General features: G+C 35.2%; 2 protein-coding genes across 2 annotated transcripts; both read left to right on the top strand.

Annotated features, from left to right (window-relative positions):
* Positions 1 to 1,289: 1,289 nt before the first annotated feature.
* Positions 1,290 to 5,682, top strand: LOC135687709 (uncharacterized). The gene is made up of 3 exons (XM_065204380.2): positions 1,290 to 1,976; positions 2,193 to 2,574; positions 4,072 to 5,682. Exons 1-3 carry the CDS (start codon positions 1,378 to 1,380, stop codon positions 4,324 to 4,326), a joined length of 1,236 nt encoding a protein of 411 aa, XP_065060452.1. The 5' UTR covers positions 1,290 to 1,377; the 3' UTR covers positions 4,327 to 5,682.
* A 3,826-nt stretch (positions 5,683 to 9,508) lies between these two features.
* On the top strand, positions 9,509 to 21,990 carry LOC135687771 (erlin-2). The gene is made up of 13 exons (XM_065204452.2): positions 9,509 to 9,669; positions 10,632 to 10,654; positions 11,202 to 11,282; positions 13,297 to 13,343; positions 14,129 to 14,190; positions 15,740 to 15,819; positions 16,582 to 16,627; positions 16,910 to 16,983; positions 18,485 to 18,543; positions 19,738 to 19,829; positions 20,682 to 20,771; positions 21,005 to 21,084; positions 21,639 to 21,990. The coding sequence occupies exons 1-13, from the start codon at positions 9,588 to 9,590 to the stop codon at positions 21,777 to 21,779; spliced, it is 957 nt and encodes a 318-aa protein (XP_065060524.2). The 5' UTR covers positions 9,509 to 9,587; the 3' UTR covers positions 21,780 to 21,990.
* The last annotated feature ends 3,415 nt before the right edge of the window (positions 21,991 to 25,405 follow it).

Below are 25,405 nucleotides of genomic sequence, written 5' to 3'. Positions count from 1 at the left end.
CAACCAAATTGCCTAAAGTAAGTCCCATCACTTTCCAGTGTCATTTCTGCCCAACTATTTGCGGATAATTTTTGAAAATTTGCCCGACTGACATGGTTTTTCGAAAAACTGGGGGCTACCGCCCCCCAGCCCCCCCGGCCCGTACACTTATGGTTCTGGGACTTAAAAACCTCTACGACCACTGATAAAAAAGCTACAAGAAAGAAACCAACACATCTTTCAAGCCTGTCCCATGGTTCATGAAATTTACAGGGTCATAGAGGACTTTTACATGGAACGAGGAATTGTAGAGGAACTTTTGCGGACTGGTATTAGCAAGCAGTGGAGATGGCACAATAAGTTGATGTTCAGCTGTTCCATTCCTTGTCGGCATCACAACCAATGGCGGCGCCAGCCACTACGCTCTGGGGGGGGGGGGACAAAACAAAATATTTTGGACCACGCCTCTTTTAGCACCAGAAAACCCCCTTTTACTAACAAGGAATGCAATTTTTACCTGAAGGGAACGCCCATTACTTACTTTTGGCTATGTAAAGACAGTTTGAAAATCATAGGATTACATCACAAAAGGTACGCTGCCAAAATATTACTCCTCCCCCAACATTTTCGCATCGGATTTAGACGAAATGCAAAATTGATCCTGCCGAGAACTGGGGGCTGGGCCCCTATCATGACTCTACCCTTGACCATGAGGGAGGCCCCCTAGACCGATTGTTAGGTAGCGTTTATGTGCGACTGTCAACTTTTATTCTGTATCCGCCCTTGAGGAGGACCGTGTTGTAAACAACATGATGATAAAAAATAAAACCCCTTTAGTGAATATATTAGGCGTCTCTTTAAACATTGTAAAAAATATATTTTTAAAAAGTAAAAAGATTGAACTTTTTATCGGACAGTCTCGCATCTTTGAAACCTTTGTGAGACTTGCTAGAAGTTTGTCAAAAAGTTTTGTAACAAGTTCTTTCAATCGCAATATGATAATTTCAAAAAAACACTTGCAAGATCATTAATGGTCATTTTTGATCATTAATGGCCTTGTGTTTGGTGGAAAGTGACATATTTTAAGCCATTTTAAAATGCTTACTCTTTAACTGCTGCAGAGGCACTTGAATATTTTCGTAAAAATGTACCAACAATATTTTTTATGAATGTGCTCGCGGTAGATCCCTGCCCAAAATTTAGCAAAGTCCCCCCCCCCCCCTCCTTCCCGTGCCTCTCTACACACCAGGCGCAGATTTCCAACGTGACAAAGTCCAGGCCTCTATTCAGTGCAATTGAATCAGAAAGAGGGTAATCGTTGTTAGACTGCTCAAAGGAGGTGTCGATGACAACTGAGGATCGATGCACAGTGATCGGTAGAAGAATATCCTTGGAAATATGGATCAAAACGCGGAATATGTTGATTGTCCCTACCCTGAAAAGAGTTCTGTTTCATTACGTCCAAACAGTCTTGATCTTCGAAGTAGAGAGAACGCACTTTCTAGCGATGAAGCGGAGACAAGGCACAGTTGGCCGTCGGGCTGCAAAGACCCAGCAGCAGCCAAGTTAAAAAGACAATGCAGGGTTGAAAACAAACCAGATTTGAAGCTCAAACTCGAAAGCAAAGAAAGAATGAGACAGGAGACGAAACTTGTGATTCTAGAATTCCTTAGCAGTCTACCACCAGAACCAGAAAGAATTAATGCAAGATATCGGAGAGAAAACAGAGGACCAACAAATGTCTCCAAAGCGAAGACAATTCACTCGAGCGAACGACCGTTTCTCGATGTTATCGAGAAGAGGAAAAGACTTCCTGTTATTCGTCGTAACAGTGAGGAATATGACCAGAAAGTGAGGGAAAAACTTGCGAAGATGGCTAAACCTTTAAGAAAGAGGCTCACTCCTGAAGTTCGTAGTGATATAGAAAGCTTTGACAAAGCAAAGCTGAAAAAGGAAACCAATGGTCGAAAAACAATGCGAGATTTACCCCATTTAAGGTATTTAGTTTGCAACCTTTGAGAAAATTCTGCAACCAGCAAACACCGTTTTATTGCCTGACTTCTTTCATACAAAGTTCTTCTATTAATTAGGGCAATATAATTTATGGTAAATTACACAGTGTCAACATATGCTATCACGTTTTGTTGTCAATTTATTTTTTATCGATTTCTGAAAAAATTGTTTACTAATATGTTGAAAATTCACCTCCATAGATTTGCTGCACAGGCATCAGCCAAGCTTCTTGATTCACCAATTACCACAGTGACAACAAGACTGGATGAGATGGGTCAGGACATTATGAAGGACTATCCCCAGCTACTTGATGAGCATCTGTCAGAACTATTAACACCACTGGAAATAGAAAATAAATTAACATATGAGGAATTTTCTGTGGTAGCAAAAACAGTATTTGAAAAACAGCTAGCTAGATTTACTGGGTCAATATGGACCAAAGTAGCCATGGTGTTTTATCTTGTAAAGGAGGTTTTGTATTCTGGAAATTTAACTGATATTCAAGTTGAATTACTTGTTGATTATGCAACTAGGTTCATTACAGAAACTTCATCAGAAAAAATAAAAAAGGAAGGCGGATGGGTGAGTTTGAGTTTCATAGTTTTCAAACTTGTTGATGTAATTTACGTGGTTGCACTTTCCTTTAGTTATTAATCCTTTTTTATGCCTATTCTGGAGAGCATAACCTGCAGTAGGGCTTCTCGGCAATTATCTTGTTCATTATCTATTTTTTCCATTCCTGAAGATGGAATGCCAATAACTCACAAACATCCATTAGCTTTAACTACTTTGCCTTTCTGTTAAGCTATCCCTAATATGTTCCAGCCCAGGCCTTGCACAGGGAGATGCTTGAGCTTGGGCACCTAGAAAATTATAGATGAAACTTGATTGATCAAGCACCTAGCATGGTTTAACATTCTTTAAACTGAATTGCAAACATACTTGAATGACAAAGCTTCAAATAGGCAAATGTTAATAAGCTAGACCTAATTCATTTTAGTTTAATTCATTTTATCATATGACATAATTAATTGTATCTGGGTAATACTGTATATTGCGACACATTTCTTAGTTTTTGGGAAATCCTTTGAGAAGCAAAGTATCTTCAGAATAACTGGGTACAAGATTTGCTTTTGCCTGTAACAGACAGTAAAAATTTTTCAAATGTACTACAATTTCTCATCAAGATAAATTCTTGTAGGAAATTACTTAGCAAACCTATCTGGGTAGGTTCCAGGACTGAAATAGGGGCAGTGCTAAAAGTTCCCACAAAGATCCAGACTTGTTCATTTTGACAAAACCATAAAAAGATACTCTTTAGCTTTAAACAACCACTCGGTTATTTGAAATTCATGACCCAAAGATTTCTTTGTTTAGTAAAAGTTTCATATTTCGTTTTTCACATAAGTTTTTTGCCATTACTCCAGGCCACTCTGTTTTGGTCAAAATGATAATGTAGGTGTTCCATTACCCAGTTTTCCATACGTTTTCATATCCTTTGTTCGAGCTACATTTGAAAATGAGAATAAATGACTCCATTTCCGAATGCCTCACTGTTCCCAATAAAATGATATGTTTTCAAATGATCCAGTTTTCAAATTGCTCCAATTTAAACAGCATTTTCGAATTATTCTGGTTTGATTCTGAATGACTCCCTTATTTAGCATATTAACTGAATGCAAAATCAAAAACAAATTCATATGAATCCGTTTTCATACAAAGATGGAGTAATTGCACTAGGGCCTAAAAAACTTGTTCCTTTTTGTTGAATTATTTTGTTTTCAAGAAACTTCTTCTAAAATTCTGTAAAAATTATTTGGTTTTATGAAAACCTTATATGCATTTTTCAAAAGGTGATACACCCCTTTAAATACGTATATGACATTTAAAAGGCTATCAGGTCTTTATAAAGTCATAAGGTCTCCATTTTATGCAATAACCAATGCAACAATTGCCATTTTATGCAATTACCACCACTGTATGTGGCTGACCCCATAAGGTGTAAAAGTGTGGCTTCAGGGAAACTGCTCATGTTACAGGGTTTTTCATATCAAATACAATCTTGTATTTCTTCTTTAGGTTGCACTGAAAGAGAATGATGGATTTATTGACCAGAACATATTAATGCATGATATTTACAATCCTCTTGGGGCAAAGGATGGTCAAGATGCCCAAGATGGTCCATCTTCATTGGTTGAGGAAGAGCCTGACACTGAAGAAGAGGAAACATATATTGGAATGTTAACAAACACTGTTAAGAGCTGGACTACTTATAGTGCAGCCGCCATGGCAGTTGGGATTGGTTTTGCATATGCATACCTAAAGCAACAATGAAATAACAGAGCTTGTTATATTCCAAAGATCTTCATTGTGCATTCCAAAGATTTCAGCTTCTGCCAGCGTTAAATTATATCCCACTATCAATGTTCTCTGTAATGAACAGTCCCAAAACATCATTTGGAACTCCACAATTGGTCTTCTGATTCGGTGCTAGAAAGATTCATTGACCTAGCAGATATGTCAAATTAAGTTAAAAACTTTCACTCCAGTGGATTCCCAAGTTATTCAGAGATTTTTGAGTCAACAGATTGAACAAATTCAAAAAAACTGCACTGTCTGCCACATGATATCAACCACATGCTCTTGAGCTTATCATCATTCATTTCTCTGAGAAATTCAAATCTTTTTTCATGATACCTTCTTTAGCAGCTTGATACGTATTACGTAGTCGACCAATACATTCCTTCATTTCCTTTTAGTAAAGATGTAAGATAGTATTTTAACTTAAGTCAAAATAGGAACTATTGAATATATTACTGATATGAGCAGGGGCGGATGCAGAAAGAAATCTGACATTCGCAAAGTTTCGACCACGCCTATATGACCACGCCCAAAAAAATCAGTCACATTTTACTATAGTCTCAGAATCGAAGTTTTCCACTTAAAGATGTATTTTTCCTTATATTAAGTTTTAGGATTAGGAAACAGAAAATGTTGAGGCTCAAAGGTTGAGAAATTTAAGGATAAATATTAAGAATAACAGCCAGGTCTGGATTTCATTGACAATTTGGCATTTTACTTATTGAGTGAACAAGAAAAGAGATCTCTGGAAAAATTTTGAGAAACACTCATCAAGTTTTTGTTGTGTTGGCATGTTTTGTTTCCTACATGGCTTTTGTGATGGAAAAACAGCAGCAAAGATTTGAAATGTCCTCTTAATAATGATTTAATGGCAAGTCTAGGCACAGAACCACAAATTGTCAAGAACAAAGAGGATGAGCTAAAATAAGGGTATATTAGATGTGTGTATCACCCCTTCTCAGGGGGAAAAACTCATGAAAAACATTTTATGTCACTCACTTAAAAAACAGCCATTTAAAGAAAGGAATCTTAGTTCTATTTATACAATGATATTATTTAACAATCAAATACTGTGTTTAGTGTAGAAATTTTCAATGCAATATCCACCCAAATGTTTGACTTCAACACCAAGTACCTTAGGGGCTCAGAGCTTTTCTGTTATTTATTTTGTGCATTCACCTTTCTATCTAAACTGCTGTGTGATGTGCCTTAAACATGGCCAAAAATACCAGTTAGGTCAATACACATCATACAATTTTAGTATTTTCAGGTGTTGGTAAAACAGCAAATGTAACAGAATTTAAAACAATTCATTGTCTTTCAATAACAAGAACATCATAAATATATATTATATACAAATTTTAAAGGTACATCAAACAAAGTCAGTAATGGCAAAGAAATAAGACAAACATGGTAACTTTTACTATATGGATTTATATGAGATATTTACTTGGCAGAACCAATTTGCTGTGAATTTCTTATTAATAATGTAGTAATTCCCCCATTAGGATCATTCCATTGATTGCACTTATTTACTACCCATATTTACATTTATTTACACACACAATTATATAGAAAAGAAAACTGTCAGTCACTTGCAAATTCATAAACAAAAATTAATGAATCTTAAGGGTATTTCAGAACCAAAAGTTTCAGATGGTATACTCTTATAGTGTGGAAACCACAAATAATTTTACTAGTTTTAGAGGTTAAACTCGTGAAAAGGGTTACCATATTTATGGCTGACTTGAACCCTAAAAGTTCTGATTGAAAGCCTGCATAAAAATGGCTATTTACCTTAAAATGCAACACGTATTTTTCAAAATATTATTTGAGTCTGAATCTCTGTCTAAATAACGTCCTCCATCATGAAAATGAAAACATAGGCAAAATTTTGGTTCAACAATTTTAGGTCCAACTGAACTGTCCTCGCATATTGCCATCTATCAAATTCCATCCATCAACCAAAATCTTCGACAAACTTTGAACATCTTCATAAGAAATCCGCTGATTCAAATTAAAAATCATCTTATATTTGACTCCTTTCACTCCCTCTGAAGTACAATTGCTCCTCTTCTGCAAGCAAATATCTCCACAGCTTTCCAACAACAATCATGGCGGTTGATGTGGAAGCGAGGTTTCAATCTGCTCTCTTTCCAAGGTTCTCTCCCTCAACTGGCTACCGAACATAGTTCGCATCTACCTTCGCCACATTCGCAAAAAAATTTCCCATATACATTTCCTATTGGTTTTCAGATGGCTAAATAACATAGCTTGACTGACATTCGCACAAATTTTTGGCATACATTTTTCAGTACTACTTCATTTGCGCACGCATGCCTAATATATTATAATTCCATTCGACATTCGCATCAAACCTTATTGGTGCTCTCTGAATTTATGCGTAAAAGGGGGAGCCCTCTTTCGAATAAATCATCTCTAAATCACGAAAACGAGGGAATAAAACCTAAAAAGTAAACAACAAGGTGACATCATAGCAACTAGGGCAGGAAACAAAACTTTTATTTCTTGTATTCTGTGGACCTTTTTTTTATTATCTGGCCATTTCTAGTACAATATTCACAATGCTAAAATGTATTAACAGACAATTACAAAAAGACATGTGGAAATCTGACATTCGCCAGTGCGAATGTTGCGAATGTCTGGATCCGCCCCTGGATATGAGGATGCAGCATCATGACTGACTTTGTGATGCCTCTGCCATGTTTTCTTTTACAAGTTAAAAAATTAACTTTATATTGCAAAATACTTATCTGTGATGCAGCAGAAGCATAATGCCTAGATCTGCTAACAAATTGATACATTTATTTGCCTTGTGATTCAAGGCAGTGCCCTACACATAGGGATGAAAATACCGTCAACTGAGGTTTACAGGATTTTAATATTCGCTCAAAGTGCTCTTTTCTGACAATACTGGTCCGGTTTCACCAGTTTCCACAACAGAGCAACTTTGAAATTGTAACTTCAAAGACAGTTTTATTAGCTATTCCATGTAAAGCATCCTTGGATGTTCTATTTATCTATCACAGTAAATGGTGGCACAAAGCCTCACCCATGATTGCCAACTTATTTTCTAAAACAAGAGACCATTGTATCTTGTTCTACAAGAGCGAAACGTTTTCATCCACGTCCCCAAGTCAGGCTCATTTAAAAAGGCCATGTGTGACACTGTGTTAGAATTTGAGAATATAATTACTGTTATAATTAAATGTAATTTCAATTGTGTAAAATATTGTGATTGATTGGAAATTCTGTGTTTTTATTAATAGAGTCTGTTTCTAAATCTGATAGTGCTATGTTTTTGTTCCATGTCTTTCTACCAAATCCCAGTACATTATTGCGTATTCACAGGGCACTAGTGATTTGTTCAATGTCTTAACACAACAAGAAACTTTAACAACTTAAAAAAAGGATTTTTCTGAAGAACGGCTATCCAAAAGATTTTTCTTCCATATACATTTAGAAAAAGTCTAAAGTTATTCGGCTGAATTAAAGTATGTTTCACATTTTCGAGAGTGCTCAGTTTATTTAAGACTATATTGGACCAGTAACACCTCCTTGTAACCATTAAAAAAAGTCAGATTAAACAGTCTTATTTCATTCTTATGCTACCTGAGCATAATTACAATGTGGATGCCGTTTTATCAAACTTTGCCTTTGCTGAAGATTACAATGTGGATGCCGTTTGATCAAACTTTGCCTTTGCCAAAGGTTACAATGTGGATGTCGTTTGACCCTGGGACCGAAACAGTAGTCTATTACATGGTGCTCTTTCGTAGCGAACCATTGGGTTTTGCTTCCAAATTAAAACTATGGATCATCCTTTCTTTAAGGATGGCCCCTTGCTACAATGGCTACGCATCTTTTTCTGCAATACCTCCAGCTGTGGTACTTCAGGGCCCCATCCTTCTAACATCAGACCACCATTCTGTGACTATAGGTATCATTAGATGTAAATAATCTACCAACTCTTATTGGTTCCGAAACAGTGATATTTGCAGATTACATAACAATCCTGTCACATGGGCCCTCTTTCATTAGTTTAACTTGTATCATACTAAGAGATACGGACAATGTTTGTTCATGCTCTTCTAAAACCACCGTGTTTCTCTTTTTACCAAGACAAAAGTATACATTGTAGTAAGCCACCGTAGCAAGCAAATTCGAAGATTTCACCGTTTAAATCCTCAACAATCTGGATACTGAATATGTTATCTCCTATAAATGTTGTCGTTTCACATTGGAGATCTAGTTTGGCTACACTTTACATATTAAGGGTATCTTGAAAAAAAGCTCTAGCTTTCACACAATTAGACGTGTGCATGAGATAAATTTTATCTTAAAGGTAATGTGTCCAGCTAAAGCAAGCGACTCTGCGGGGTTTTTTAGAAACAAGTGATTTTTCATGTCATCGCCCCATCGTTTTGTTTATTTTTACTGCTGCGAGGTGATCTTTTCATGTGAGCAGTTTTGCATCGCAAGAATACTAACCAATTGCAAACTGTTATTTTGATGGGTGGCTTGACAAGTTGGGTATACGCAGTCCTTTTATATGGACACATTACCTTTAATTGTCGTTTTTCTGTCAAGTCATTTAGACTACTGTTCTCCAGTCCTCGACAACCTCAGCTGCAGCCAAAAAAGTGTTGCGTATCTATCGTACGAAATGCTGTAAGTTTGGGTCCCAGGTTGAAAGGTTGCCTGTCTCTGCATTAAAGAAGATTTTAGATGCCCACAAGTACACACCTACATACATTATGATTAATCAATGTACTTTTGCCTGTTATTCGTCGTATTTAAGTTATAGTAATTTGAATTGGTCATACATTACGAAAACTGCCCACTGGTTTTTAGTGAGCAGTGCACCTTCAGAAGGCAGCTCACACAAAATTTATTTTGGCGCATAAGAAATATTGCAAGAAATTTTTCGAAGTAAATTTTTTAAAATTTACTTTTTAAAAACCAATTTAAATTTTTTTTATAAATCTCTCGCAAGTGGAGATATGAAGTTTATAATTTCATTAACTTTTGATATTTCATCAGCCTGGGAAATAACCAATTAACCAATGTCAGGATACCAACATTGCCTTTAGCTCGCTGTAAAGCATGCTTAAGAGGTTGTATCGCATGCATAAGAGGTTGTTGAAGTCTATTCGAACAAACCTTGCACAGAAGTTGGGCAGATACTGTTTTTGTAAAGTGAATACGCGAAAATGCCTCAAGCAGGCCCATTTTTAGTAGCTTTTGCTGCAGCTGCAATATTTGTTGGTATATCTATACATAAAATCGATGAAGGTGAGGCATGAATACAGAACTATTTATTTTCTTGTGGTAGGCCTAGTTCATCCGTACAATTGCAATGCTAATTATAGATATCAGTCCATGTTATTTGACTTAAACGTCGATGACAGATCATTTTCTTATATGTTTATAAGTTATATTAAAAACTTAATATTCTTTAGGGGGAGGGGGGTTGGGCTTTGACCCATATAATACATTCAGAAACTTAAGAAAGAGCACGCACCACAAGCAAAGGGTGAGTGCCTTCACTGAGTTAGGGTTTTTTCAGGTTTAGTTTTTACTGTAGCAGCGCCCATTTTACCAGAAAAATTCTTGGTCAGTGGTGGCTATGATAAGTGCCCTTTCAAAAGGTGTGCCAGCCTCAAGTTCTAAATACCTCTAATATTAGCTGAATATGGTTATCCCGCTAATATTAGCTGATTATGGTCAACAATCTAGAATTTTGATCCAAAAACTGCTTTTAGAAGGAAGTCAAAGCTTTATAAAGCTTAGTTTAATTGTTTCTCAAATAAATGAACAGTGAATAAATTATTTTTGTAAACCTGACCCGAAAAGTACTTATTTAAGCAGGAGGGCTTATTTAAATCTTGTTGCCAAATGGGGCTAAGATGAGTGGGGACTTAATTAATGTGGCAATAATTAGTAAATATAAGCAAAGAGCACACATTTCAAAACCACTCTAATGAACTTGCTGTTCAAGATTTGGAGGAATCATATGAATAGAACAAAATAGGGATCGTTTCAGCGCTCTGTATCTGCCGTTGCATAGCAGCATTAAAACCAATTTTATAGTTATATTTTAGGGGTCTTGGGTTGTGTTGGTACAAATGTTTTTGTAGGTCTTTGTTATTTGTAATATTTTAAGGTCAATCACTTAAAATGTTAAATATGCTATGGAGTAAGCAGCTCTTTTAAATACATTGTATATATAAAACTTTCAAATCATTCAATTTTAGGCCATGTTGGTGTCTATTATAGGGTATGTTTGAATTTTTTTCTTGATTGTAAGATTAAAATATGCAGTTATTCCCTACCTGGATCATTTTTTGTCCACATGCAAAGATTTGACATACAACAGACCTAACTTTTGTTGAACACTTGCTTCAATTTGCGTCACATTCATAGGTTATGCATCACATACTTTACTCAGATATTTTTTTGCATATTCTTTTAATTATTTGTAAATTTTTTATAAAAACTGAGCTTAGTTTTCAAAATGTCAAAACACTAAAAAATAGTGCTTTGAGTATTCAAACTTTAATAATCAACAGTTCATTTGTGTATCTTTTCTATTCTGGTTTAAAAGAGGCAGGTACAGTATGTGTTTTTGGTGTATGAATTCACCTGGTTACAAGGGATATTCTCCAAACTCTTTTAGCTGTTCGTGATTATCAAGTACTTTTTAGCTGTCAGACAATTTCTGTTCTACATACATGATTTTTATATAATGTATCATCCCCATCATTGTTAGACATTTTTGTTTTTGGTCAATTACAAGTTGGTTTAAATCAAATATTTCTATTCAGGGTGGTGCTCTGCTGAAAGGAACAAGTGGTCCAGGTTATCACATAATGATACCATTTATCACCTCCTATAAAACAGTACAGGTATTGTCTTTTAATTTCTTGTAAATTTATAAATTTATATATGCTATGGTATGTCAGGCCAAGAAATGTTTGCAAGGACAACAAATTGCATGTCTGGATCAGGTTTGAAATTGGTAGTCCTTCCAACAATATTTGTTAAACAAAGTCTTTCTGTCTACCTAACCTTTCATTTTGTGTGGTTACTGCCAATTTGTCACCAAAGTATTCGATGTTAAAATCAGTAATGTCAACAGTGAAGAAATTGTGCTTTTCATTAGAAACTTGACCTTTGATTCAGGAATCTCACAACTTTTCAGAACAGACAAAGAAAAAATCAAGCAAAATCGCAAAACCACCATCCTGAAGTTTTCATGTCTTTTTCAGAGTTTGAATTGCAATCAGAATCTCAAGAGTATGAAAAAGTCTCTCCCTCTTCCCAACTGATTGCATTATCTATGTTTCCATATTTTTGTTTGGAGCTTCAGGACGAATTTCTTACTTGGAGTATCTACAACTCGTTCACCATTTTTCTCAAATAAATATCAACAGGTCTTTCTATTGTAGCATTTCTATTTTGTTACTGTCCAGTTCTTGTGATTCCTGCGACTTTCAAAAGCACTCGGTTTCTAAAAAGTGTTAAACTGAAAGGTCTCGAGGTAAATCCTTGATGACACTGTTTTATGTGCCAAAATTTCCATAAAGGCTAATTGCTATGAGAAGGTGAGAATTAAATTATATTGACAACAAAAAAGTGACATTTGTCGCTAATTTTTTCTAAGTGCTCTTCCTTTCTGATGTGGGTGAGATATCTTTGCAAGGGGGGGGGGCAATATTTCACAAATTTAGTTTTTTATTTCTCCTTAGAGATTTCAAATGCTAATGCCCTTGCCAAATTATTGGCACATTATGCTATTTACCATTGTTACAAATGTCTTGTCTGCAAGAGGCAGGAAGATCATTTGAAGAAAAATCAGTCACTATAACTCATGGTGTTGCTGAATGCAAGGTCAAGTTGCTAAAGGAAACAACGCAAATAGCGTCCTCATTTACTTTACACCAAACAGTTTGTTTACAGATAGATGGCAATCACCTATATAGAGCACCAAATTTAAAAAAAAAAAAATTTAGGCACTACTGGGCAGACAAAACCCTAATAACCCCATCAGGCCCTAGTGGACTTGGGCAATCACCCATTTAACCCCATACTCATTTGCAATTTCTAGCTCTTGTGACAATTTCTTCATGTATTTAGGTATAGAAGCCCAATCTATAATGGCTGCATGATATTTTAGCTGTTTCCAAAAACAGCTTCGAAAAGGACAAAAAAAGAAAATACTTTTCCATTGTAATTTTAAATGGTACCAGATTATTTTAGAGTTATATATTACTGGTTTTCAAGAAAGACTTGTATTGCATCATCCTGTGAACTTTGGAAAGCAAAAAAACCTTTACCTTGACCAATGTCTTGAAAATTCATGCTTTCCTAGATTCATTCTTTTAGATATTTACAGAGCTTTGCCGATGAAACATAACTTTGGCTCTGGGTGCACTGAACAAGGTTTCAGGAAAAACTTCTGATGCAATTAACCTCTATTGTTCATAGACAAAAGGGATTAAGCTTGTTAGTAAACAAATGCTGATTTTCCAGTGCACCCACCCAAATTGCCACTGAACCAAATTCACTAATCCCTTAAAGGTTCCGTCATCCTGCCCCAGAGCAGGACAAACTCTGGAAAACAGAAATGGTCAGCAATTAATACATTATCTCTTGCCACACAAAACCCAAAGCCAAATCGTTCTTTGTTTTAAACCACTTTACATTAGCCAAAGAGCAAATAACCACTTCACACACAAACTGCAGTACGCTTGAATTTCCAAGCAGAAATCGGATTATCTTTGTCAAACTTGAAAAGGTATTCTTGATTTTACACATTAACAAAGATAATGAGTTAATTTATGTCAGAAACCAGTGTGCCCAGGGCCTTTGAACTTTTTCTTTAAGATGCTTATAGAATAATTATCTTTTTTCATTTAGACAACATTGCAAACAGATGAGATAAAAAATGTCCCTTGTGGAACAAGGTAACTGTGTTTACAACATAGGATCTTGTGCGGCTGTTCTTTGCTATTTTTTGCTCTGTATTATCATTTTCATGATCTTGTTTGACATTCAGAAAGACATGTTTCAAGAGATAATGAGTGACAAAAACAAACTATAATAATTTGTTGTTGATGTCTGGAGAATGTGGATACCACACCAATGGCAAATTGTCAATTTGTTTACAGTGTAATTATACCAGCCTGAAATGTTTGCATTTTATATTACTGCCTATTTTATAATTCATCATTATTTTAATTATTTTTGCTGGGATAGAATTGAAAAATCAGTTTATGAAATGGAACAATAAATGAAATCAGTAAATGCTTCTGAAAAAGTCATGTGATTTTGAAAATTGTAACCTGTCTAAGTATTGAAAGTAAAGGACCACTTTTGCTGAAGAGTCCAGGGTGCACCAAAACATGTAGTGACAACAGTATTTGAGTAGTATTTAAAAATCATAGGGCAAGCATGGTTTTCTTTTCATTTTGAGTTTTTAGAAACTGGTACATATCAAAATATATAATTCAAACTAGTGTAGATAGAAGAGTTCCTTTTCTCAAGAATTATGGAAAGGCATAATTCTTCCTCTCATGCTACTTCCAAGCTTGCAAATATAAATATATGCATACCTTGAAACATGACCAGAGTTTTTGTTATAGAAAAACCTATAAAATATAAGATGTCATATGAAATTTACTCATTTCTGCTTTTTGTGCTATTTACTAATATGCCATGATATTTACTAAATGTTTTCCTTTATTTCCAGTGGCGGTGTGGTGATCTACTTTGATAGAATAGAAGTGGTGAACCAACTTCAGGCAGAATATGGTATAAACGAATGTTAAATTTATTTTCTGAAGAAGCATCCACAATACTCCAGATCTATATATTAAAAAATGGCTTTGAAGAAAGCAAACATTTTACAGCATATTGAAAGCTTTTTCGTCTGACATTCCTCAGAGTATAAAACATCAGAATAGGGTTCCAAAAGAACAAGATGAAAAGTATATACCCTGTTTTGAATCAAAATAGGCCAATAAGATAAATGTGAGCACATGACTGGTTTACTTGTCCAATCAGTATTGCATGCCTATAGCAAAATCACCACTGGAATCCAAGAGAAAAACAAACTTCCTTCTGTCTACAATTACACAATAGTACCTTTTTTGTTTGTATGTAAATCAATTCCAAAACTGCTAGATGAAAAGATGACCAGCCCCTGCCAATTATCTGATGCATGTCTAAAATGATGACAAGATTTGCAGTCAGCTTACTTACATGCAAATGCAAGCAAGATGAATTTCAAACTTTTCATTTCTGAAATGGAAAAAAATGATACCTTAAACACTATAACAGGGATGTGCTACTAGTTCATTGGCAAAAGTCACAGAAATAATGGTATCACAATGCCTGCACCCAAAAATTTTCATAAATTTCTGAGAATTCAAAGGGAAAGAGAAGAAAATGGATAAATTACAATTGCATTTTTTTAAAATATTAACTTAAAAGAAGTTTCTCCAAGATTTAACCAGAAAAACTTATCCAAATAAAATTTCATTTTTATTTTTTAAGAATGATCATCAGTTTGCAGTTTGATGGTTCTGTTCATTGTGTGAATTCCCAATACCTGTTTTCTTGATACCTTAATGAGTTCCCTAAAAGTGCTAAAATTTACATTTTGAAATTATGATGTCCTGTATTAGGCTAAATAGAGACTTTAAATATAGGATTAGGAGTCCCCCCAATATAGGGTAATAGATTTTCCATAATATGTGGTCCATGTGAGCTTTGACGTGTGTTCTCGATATAAACAGGAAATCAGAAACCAATTCGAGATTACACAAGCAAAAATAAACACAAGAAGCTATTAGTGTGAACGCAGCCTAAGTTAATGATCAGGTCTACTTAGATTTCAAATGTGTAGATGGACAGTTTCTGTAGCAGAGCACTTTCTCTCGGAAAAAGGGTACTTTCCCAAATGTTCTCTAAAGTGCTAAATAGACCCCTATTTTGCTAAATTAAGACTTTTAGTTTGTTGTAGTTTATTAGGTTTGTTAATAGCACAAAATCATGACAGCAAAGCAGTACAAACTTTGCAGTGGGAAACAAGAAAATATGTATTTTGCTTATTTTTTACAATCAATATATTTCATCAGATTGAATAGGAACAGCTTTGAAAATATGTGTTTGTTTAAGTGCTTTTACTCTCTACTCTAGTTTGGTTAGGTCAGTTTTTCAATCTGTAAATTTTTGATTTTGTAATTCTTATTGAGTTAATTTGAAAAATTTGTGACATGATTTTGATAATTGTTGTTTTATTTTGAAATTTGATCAAATCGAATAAATCAAATTCACCAAACATTCCTTTCTTTTTTAGTCCACTTGACTGTGAAAAATTATACTGCAGACTATGATAAAACATTGATTTTCAACAAAATTCATCATGAACTGAATCAGGTATGTCAAGGTATTACTATTGCTATTCAAGATGTAGTGGGTGCTGTAAAATATTAAAATGTGAATATGCCATCAATACTCTGAATTTATTCATACATTCAATTTTGCTTAAATATGTGTTTGTTTAGCGCTTATAACGGAAATACATTGGTCACAAGAATCGAGTAATAAAGTTGATTGACTTTTTTTCGAGTCACCTTAAGATTTACTTCCCTGCATTTTTGTCACAATCGTCTACAAATCTGCCTTTTCTGTGAGATATCTTTTGCTCAAGTATGTTTGTTAGGCGAAACGAAATTTTTGTCAAAATATGTATTTATTTAGCGCTTATAAACGGAAATTCATGATTTTGCCATTTTCAAGGTACGTGGTTCAGATAATCGAGGAAGCATGGAAACGTTGTCAAAGAGAAAATAGATAGCCATATCGTTTTTTTCATCTTTCTCGCAAAACCGTAAGATTAAGGTCCACTTATAAACGCAGTTTGCCTATATTCGGATGTAAGCGCATGCGCCTATAAGCACGGTAATAGGGTATTGATTTTTTCTAAACTAATTGTAGGCTGTTGTGGTTTATTTACAATCAAGTTTTCACAAAGAAAAATTAAGTTACATGCTCAATTTTCAACTTGTTACTTGTTCATAGAATTAAACACTTTACAAATGCGCAGCTGGAGAATTTTTCGCTAGACATTTTAAAAGAAAGTCCGTACTTTTTAAGATTGCTTTTTTAGATTTCTTGATCCCCATCGTGTTTTTTTAGTTCTGCAGTGTTCACACGCTTCAAGAAGTCTACATTGACCTTTTTGGTAAGTGTTGTATCTTTTTTGATTAATTCAACCTTACTTTTCTTACTATGTACAAACCTCGTATGCGAGAAAATAAGTGACCAATCAAGTTTGCCATGTGATATCTTAAAATGTTTTTTTCTAGATGTGCATGTATTGAAGGGCCTGTCTCATTTTGCCATCTTTTTAATTGTTGCGACTGTGTATTTTTTATTCTCTAAAATTTGAATTATATTTTACAATAACTGTATTCCCTGTTTATAAACGTATATTTTTTCAAAAGTTACGATAATGCCATTGTAGATCAAATTGATGAAAACCTGAAGATAGCACTGCAGAGAGATTTGGTTACAATGTCACCAGGGCTACAAGTTCAGGTATACAGTATAATCCGGTTATAACGTACTTTAAGGGACCAGTGTATTAAGTATGTTATATCTGAAGTACGTTGTAACGAGGGTAAGTAAAAATTGACTAAAACCAAGCACACCTTTTGCCTGGACCAAGCACACCAGTACGTTATATCCGAAAGTACGTAATAACCGAGTACGTTATAACGGGATTCTACTGTACTTTTATGAAACTGAGAAAGAAATTTTCAAATATGTAGTTGACCGGAACCCTAGCCTGTAAATACTTGTTGTAAGTAGCATTATTTGAGTTGGGGTTGTGCAGCTCAGAATCCCATATTGCGTATTGTACTTATCAGTATATCAATCAAAGGTTTTTGCCTAGCCAGAGGTTTTTGCCTACCTAGCAGACTTTATTAAAAGTAAAGTCAGAAAGTCTGGGAAACGGTAATTGTATTCATCATGCTAGAAGTATTTTGCAAGATTAGGGTGGTCCTATTCAAAAGTCTTTGGTTTTATTGCACTTTAGACGTCATTACATAATTTCTAGGAGCGGATCATAATGATCTAACTTCTGTTGAATGCCTTAGGGATGTCATAATTTTAGTCGTGCTATGGTAATACCGGTGATGCAAGAAAAGGACTTTAGTTCTACCTCTTTTTATTCCTGAAATCTCTCGAATTCAATGTTTTGACTAAACTTGTTTCAAAGAAGTCTCAATTTACCTTTGTTAGCCAGTCGTATTTCATAAGTATTAACGGATATAAAATTTAATTATCATGAAAGTTACTGGTTACTGGTCTTTCACAAAGTGTTCGATGCCGTATCATCAGTGATGTACATTTGCCTGATAATGGGATTAAGCATACAACTCGAACTTTCAACTTGAAACCGACCTGTTCTATACACCAGATAGGGTAATTAGTTATTATAAGGTTTTTCAAAGACATTACAGACTCCAACCCTTTGTCATATGCCTCGGACACCATCAAAGATTTTCCTGAGGTAGTGAAACCTTCAGAGGAATAATCGCCACTAAGTATATTGGTTTCCAACAAAATTATCGATAGTGACAATTCTAGGCAACGTAAAACCAAACAAATATACTTGCTGTTTCAGTGAGAGAAATCGTTTATAGAAATATAAGTGACAATATTGCATAAAAATCTTAATTACAAAAACAATATAAGCCGGAATTCTGTAAATTTAAACTTATTAATCAGTACATACCTAGACAATCCTTAGAAAATTTTAAAGGAACTGTGAAAATTGCATTGTTTTCTGAATCGATTTCAGCAAAGGCGTCTTCATGAGTACCAAGATTGCCAATAGGCTTTTTTCGTTCAGATTCTTCTTTCAGTAATCTCTTCAGATTTTATACACAAAGGAAACTTTACCTCGATCTTGCAATTGATTTCACGAAGTTAAATTTGTAATGTTCTCATTATATTGCCATTTCAGAGTTTCTAGTCACAGTTTTCGATCAAATCACCCTTTTCATATATATTTTTTATTCACCTCCTGAAGGCAGTCCGTGTAACAAAGCCGAAAATTCCAGAAACGATCCGGAGAAATTACGAGCTCATGTAAGTATAAATTTTAAAAGATAAAAATGTATTTCATGTGCTCAAAGAAAAAATGCTTCATGTGCTCAAAAGTAACCCTCGGGGGGTAAACTAAGCCTAAATTTTGACGGGGACGTGCCATTTTGGTTAAAATTCTGGACCTATAATTCCGCAAACATGCTGAAAACTATACCCATAATTCTGCAGAGCAAAGAAAATTTTTAAAGCACATAACAAATCATCAACCAGATTTTGCATTTCCTATGCCCCAAAATCTCAATATTACACATATTTCATACTTTTATTTCTAGGACATTCATTTTGTTAATGCTTAATCTCCCTCCTAATAATTTTACAATATTTCCCCAAAATGGTACCCATTATTCTGTGTTTCTTCAAATGGTACCCATAGTTCCGCACAAATTTCAAAAACTGATACCGATAATCCACACTTTTCAGAAAAAAGGTACCCCTAAATATTGGCAAGTCCTCGTACCTACATGTTAAGGTACCCCCCCCCCCTCCCCTGAGAAATAACCTTAAACGTGATGTCAAGCAGGACCATTTAATAACCTTGCCATTTTAAAGAAAAACCTCAGATAAAACTTAGCTTGCTATTATAATCAATAAGATATTTTGTTTTCTTATATATACGTGTAATGTTATTTCTTTTATTAGTTATTTTTAGCACGGCCCCCTGAATAGCAAATGTAACAGATTGAAGGGGCTACCGTGCCTAAATAATCAAGAATAAGATAACAATGAAATTAAATGAAAAATTTTCAATGGTTTTTGAATTGTTATAGACGAAGGTTCTTTAAGACTCGAGTTTTTTTTATAAAAATTCAGAAGAGTGATTGTGAAAAGTACTGGCAGAAAGTAACTTTAAATGTCTAAATACAACATTGCCTCAAAGGTCGCCTGCATGTACACTCTACTGTTATGGTCGGTCATATCATTAAGGCAGCCTCAATTGAACAAGGTCTGTTTGGACCCAAAAGGATTGATGATAAGGTTGCTTATAACGTATCGGCAACTTTATAAAATTACATTGATATAATTAACTTTTCAGCCAGTTTTACTTCAACTTTCTTTCGAGAAAAATATTTTCCATTTTTATATTTTTCTTGTATTTTTATGCTGTTTGATTGTTTTTCTTGAAATATCTTTCAAATTTTGACGTTCTTTTCGTCATCTATATTTGAATATTCTTAGGGAAGGTGAAAAGACCAAACTGCTGATTACAAATCAACATCAAAAGGTTGTCGAGAAAGAGGCCGAAACGGAGCGAAAGAAAGCAATCATTGGTAATAAGTCTCTCAAAATATGAAAACCGAAAAATTTGAATATTGCACGGAAAAGCAGAAACTTAGCCTACTAAAGTATATATTTTTTGTCCGAACTGCTCTCACTGTGAACGTCTTGTGTGTTGATTTTGGCTTGGTTTTAGATGTTATTAACCAGACAGAATCAACAGGAATATATAAGCGGCCGTTTCCACAGGACTGTGCTATACCTCAGTTAATATGCTACAAATTCAACTAATTTTCATGTCTAGAGGTGTTTCGTGGCATTTTTTTTAGAAATATCTTGTAAAAAGTCATAGCTTGACTAATATACTTTTCATGACATCAAACTTAATATTAACAGAAAGCAAAACACACGATGTGCGTGAACTGGTGTTATGATACTAATGAGCTAACCAGTGGCGGACACTTGGGGGCGAGGGTGGGGCGACCGCCCCCCCCCCCAATACTTTAGAGAACAATGGTATTTTGTTCTAAAACAATGGGAAATGTGACGTCATCTTATTAAAACAATAGGCTTGCCCCCCAATATTTGACCGCCACCGGAGCTAACCCTGAGTTTTTGCATTGGATCTACTTATTATTAATATCAAACTATATATTTGATTAATCTTTTAACATTCCATTTATTTATTTTTGCTTTAATAAAGAATTTTTCCTTTTATTAAATAGTCATTCATCATTTTTTTATTTTTTGCTTTACTGTTTTTTATCATATACTCAAGCCTGAGATTTTTAGAATCCAACCAATTGAGTATTTACCCCCTGTTTTTGGCAGATTGTTTTAGCATCATATAGGCTGCGTATTGTCTATTTATTTGTTGCAAAGCCTCAATAAAGTTTTATTTGCAGAGGCCCAGAAAGTTGCAAGTGTTGCAGAGATCCAGTATAAACAGAAAATCATGGAGAAAGAAAGCCAACAGAAAATCTCTCAAATTGAAGGTATTGTGTTAGAAAAATCCACATTTGATATTGAATGCCAGGTTTTCGGACTTCCGTTAGTTATGAATAGATGAGATAAATAATTTTGTGGGCAATTCTTTTTTATTTTTGTTGTGTTTTTTACATAATTGTTTATTATTTCATTCCTTTCTATCTCTGTGTCAATAACTATTCTTTGTTTTTTGTAATGAAAAAGTTTTGAAACAAAATATTGAGTTTTTTCTTTTTTTTAGATCTAACTCATCTGGCAAAGGAAAAAGCTCTTGCTGACGCGCATTTTTATAAGACATCCAGAGAAACAGAAGCAAATAAGGTTCGTTGTTTGTACCTGGGTGGAATATGATTGCGTGTTGAGTCTTAAAAATGAAACTTGACAGATATTCTGATTTACAAAACGTCTTCTATCTGTCATTTTGCTTTTTGTAAGAGGTGAATTGGTTGCTTTCGCTGCTTCCATTTACAATCAATAACTAACTATTTATGGTCACGTCCTAGAGAATGACAGGAGATTTCTTTTCGGGAGTCAAAGCCATGTACAATTATGTCACAAAAAGCGAAAATATCCCTATTTGGTGGTCGGGTTGATCTTCATTTTTAGGAATTCACCAGCCATTTGTTTTGATATGACTCCTTATTGTTGGGTGTACAGGGTAAAAATAACAACATTCAAGACTAAATAACTTTGGAACTTTTTCCTGTTAATAAGAATTATCACCAATATATCTTAATTTGATTTTGTTTGCAGCAGGTAAAGACACTTCGCTTTATCTCTGTCTGGGGGTAAAAACATGTCATTGTTAATTTTTAGCCATAGTTTACGTCTTAGCTCTACATTTTTTCTTTAACGATTTATGATCTCATTTTCAGCTCAAATTGACACCGGAGTTCCTAGAGTACGTTAGGATCCAGGCAATTGCATCGAATAACAAAATTTACTATGGTGATAAAATTCCAAATATGTTTATTGGTAACGATTTTAAGCCAAGAGAGAAGAAGACCACGGCCTAAAATTACGCAAGAACAGACAAGAGCACTAAATTGTTGAACATCCACGTCCAAAATGCGTAAAAATGATGTTTTATCAAAATATGCAAGAAAGTTATTATTTGGAAATACTAGCCTTTTTATTGGCACCATACATTTACCATCGCTGTTTTTATTTTGAATGCAATTATTTTAACAAACGTTTGTCTTGCTTTTAGTTTGCACCATATATCAAGCCATTTTGTTTTTTTCATACCTTCGTTTCTTCTTAAGATCCTACAACATGTTTAGTTGTATTCAGATCAACGTAGCAACAATAATCTTTGGTGATTTTCTTCATGTGTTAATCCAAGGAAATCCATTTAAGGATTCTTTCATGGATTCAACATGATCAGCCTGTGAATGAGCTATAGGGTGGCCAACCCTTACCGCCTTCCCCTTACCCAAGCTTAATTTTGATCTAAGTCCAGTAAGGTCTTTATAAGAAATTACTGAACAGCAATTGGCCAATTGATATTCTAAATGTTTTGTATATTCAAATACGATAAAAAATGAACCTAGTTTTTGACGGATATTATTCCAATCGTTAAGAAAATTACAGTTCGGTCACACAGAGGTCTGTTGTCATAACATTGTCACTCTCAAGAATGGAAGCCCAGTGTTTACGGTCTCTTTGGTACTTAGCCATATGGCCCGTATCTACCATGCATTCAGTCGACCTATCAGTACGTAGAAGACCATCACTTATCGCGCGTGGTTTGTCTTTGTTTTCATTGGTGTCCTTAGTGACACGAACACGTGGCCTACCTCCTGGCACCCTTTCACTATGGCTCCTTGTAACCATTTTTGCTGGACGTGCGAACGAAGAATCTCTGCATAACCCCGGTTGATCACCATTTCCAATGTTGTCATTCACTTTTTGGAAATCTGATGTGCTTCTACGATATCTGTTTTTGAGCCAGACAGCATGCTCATAGCTTGGTAAGCTATTGCCTATCAATTTCGAACAAAGTCTGTCCCGCAATTGAAACCTGTCTTCAGTATGGTGCACATTAAGGGCTTCTGGTGTTGAACTCAATAGGCCCTTTTCGCATTCGTTTCTTGTGCATTGATTTGGCATTACAATATTCGCAAATGATTCCGCACCAAGTGTTTTACTTCTGTTGATGCCTCGTCTTCGTCGTTCCCGATGAATACTTGCTTTTCCGTTGCAGGATTGCTTTTCTTCTTTAGAAACACCCAGATGGTCCCCTTTTGCATCGTCATTGACCATTGTTACTACATGCATTGTTTGGTCAACAGCATACGGTACCTTTGCTATCGGTGGCTCTTCCGGTTCTTCTGTGGCAGTTTTTGAGGATCGTTTGAAAATAAGAGACAAAGAACGCAGAAATCGACCACGTCTCCTGTTCGTCGATTTACCACCAACATCACTTTCTGGCGAGTTACTTAAATTTTGAATTGAGACAGTAGGATGCATAGATGCCAGTATTCTGGCCTTTTTATGTCGGATGATCATTGTAAAAGAGTTAAAAAACATTTTCGTATCTGCTTTATTGTCAAATAGTAATCCAATATGGTCTCTAGAATCTGAACTTTTCTTTACAACGAGAAACCGTGCATCTTGTGCCAAGATCTGTGACTTTTCCGTTAGTTTCAGCATCCATAACATCCTTCCAGTTAATTTGTCATATAAATTCAATAGCCACTCACTTGTCTTGTGATCATACGCAAGAGAAGTCATTCCTTTGGCGAAAAGGAACCAGTTCGGTACGGCCATGTCTCCGTTGTCAATAACTGGTTTTGGTTGTGAAAGGTATAAACTGCACCAACAAGATGCTGTCGAAATCTTGGCCATATCTCCCAGTTGATTTTTTGTTTCTTGACTGGTGCTCGAATGCTCGTTCGCTTCTGACATCTTCTCTCGTAATTCTCACTATAACAAACATCCAATTGCGTCTCTCATGAAATCAAATCAATGTTATTTGTTAAAAGTAATAGATCTACCTTTTTGTTAGTAAATGATTCAAGCGACGTTGCTCCTGTCTTCAGAAAACATTAAAAGCACTTCTGAGGCCATCTTTGCTAAATTCTGTCCGGCAAGATTTTTATACGTTGATTTTCTGACTACAGAATTCTGAAAGTATTTTCTCTTGTTACAACATGCATTGATGAACGACAATATAAGCAATGTTTATTTCCTCTCTGTTCAAACGTAGAATGATACAATGTCTTCGGATAAGGATTTAGAATGATCCTAGTGAAACGTAGGTTTGTTATTGTCGACAAGAGACAACAGGATTTATCCGCTTGGCTGATTTACGCTGAATGGCAAAGACGAGTAGGCTAATTTCAATTTAAAGAAACGAACAGCAAGCTGGCATTGCTTTCGTTTGATAACCGTTTCCCTTTTAACAATTCGATGCACTGTTGGGATTAAGGTTACTATTATTTTGATTTCTATAATACCCGGCATCACGACACTAGGCCCATTCTTGATCGCCTGTAATGATTCCACGTGACCCTTGTGATTTCACCAGATTGACTCATAGCCCCACAGATCTCGTATTCAAATCGTTCTTGCCTTGGGATGCCAAAACAACTGTTTTGAAGACAGGCACAACAGCCTCCATGAATTTCTTTTGATAGAAAAATTTGCCTTTTAATCTTGGATAATAGAGCAATTTATTAACAGATTTCAATGTACCAGAAAGATATACAGACAATGTAAACCAGTTTTGACGTCCTGCGAAAAGTCATTCTCATGAGATTACTGACGCAAAATATTTGTAAATCGGTTCTTGTTAAGATGGGCAGTTTCCATGGCAATATCCTTGAAAATCCGCATTCAGCAGGAGGAATACAATGATTTCGCCTTGTTAATTCTGTCTGAACTATAGATTAGATACGAATTCATAGATAAATTGTTAAGAGCTTTTAAAGTAATGGATGGAAAAACAGGGGAGACTTGTTTAAAGTCCATGCATCTGAAAAAGAAGTATTTTAACTGGCATTTTGTCTTTCATCTAGGGAACACATTAGGAGAGAAGTCACGCACATACCCCGAAGATTCTTGAAAATCATCATATTTTCATACGTAGGCAACTCCATTCTGACACAAGGGAAGATGATTTCACAATCTCATCATAAAGGATACCCTGTCCAATAATTTTTATCGGAAAAGGATAAACATATTTTTTTATAAGAATATACACTCGCAAGAAACTGGACACGGCGCGTGATGTCCACGTGATCACTGATCATTTTGGGGAATAAACTGGACCTTTCGTGACTAGCTTGTGCGCAGACTCTAAACTGTTTACGCCCGCGTGTTTTTATGTCAAAATGGTGATTTCGACACGCGACTAAATTATTGATTTCGAGTCTCTTTTGTAGGCTGCGTGCAGACTTAACTTTTCATTGTGAATGTGTGCCAAGGCGGAACTCCGTGCGGAAGAATCCGTCTTCAAAAAAAGATGAATAAAGAATATCGAGGCTCAGCAAAAAATCAGGTATTCTTAGAAAAAAGAGTGTACCCCAATCCCCCCTTCAGGTCAAGCATGAAAGTGTCCCCCCCCTCCCGGGCATCATAACCCGAGACATTGTATTAGTGTTTTTTCGCGTGGTCAATAAGGCTATAGTCACCCTTA

The sequence above is a fragment of the Rhopilema esculentum genome, chromosome 17, assembly GCF_057945365.1.
Source record: "Rhopilema esculentum isolate cy_ngs chromosome 17, ASM5794536v1, whole genome shotgun sequence".
In the NCBI taxonomy this organism is placed as follows: domain Eukaryota; kingdom Metazoa; phylum Cnidaria; class Scyphozoa; order Rhizostomeae; family Rhizostomatidae; genus Rhopilema; species Rhopilema esculentum.
The sequence above is the reverse complement of the archived record's forward strand: the minus strand, read 5'-3'. Positions and strand labels throughout refer to the sequence as shown.

What these genes read in the sequence shown, in the direction of transcription:
- LOC135687709 (XM_065204380.2), top strand. Translation starts at nt 1,378, where the DNA reads ATGGATCAAAACGCGGAATATGTTGATTGTCCCTACCCTGAAAAGAGT. An exon ending in CGAGATTTACCCCATTTAAG is followed by an intron (nt 1,977 to 2,192) that starts GTATTTAGTTTG and finishes TCACCTCCATAG; the next exon opens with ATTTGCTGCACAGGCATCAG. An exon ending in TAAAAAAGGAAGGCGGATGG is followed by an intron (nt 2,575 to 4,071) that starts GTGAGTTTGAGT and finishes TTTCTTCTTTAG; the next exon opens with GTTGCACTGAAAGAGAATGA.
- LOC135687771 (XM_065204452.2), top strand. Translation starts at nt 9,588, where the DNA reads ATGCCTCAAGCAGGCCCATTTTTAGTAGCTTTTGCTGCAGCTGCAATA. An exon ending in CGGAGAAATTACGAGCTCAT is followed by an intron (nt 18,544 to 19,737) that starts GTAAGTATAAAT and finishes GAATATTCTTAG; the next exon opens with GGAAGGTGAAAAGACCAAAC. An exon ending in GCGAAAGAAAGCAATCATTG is followed by an intron (nt 19,830 to 20,681) that starts GTAATAAGTCTC and finishes TTTTATTTGCAG; the next exon opens with AGGCCCAGAAAGTTGCAAGT.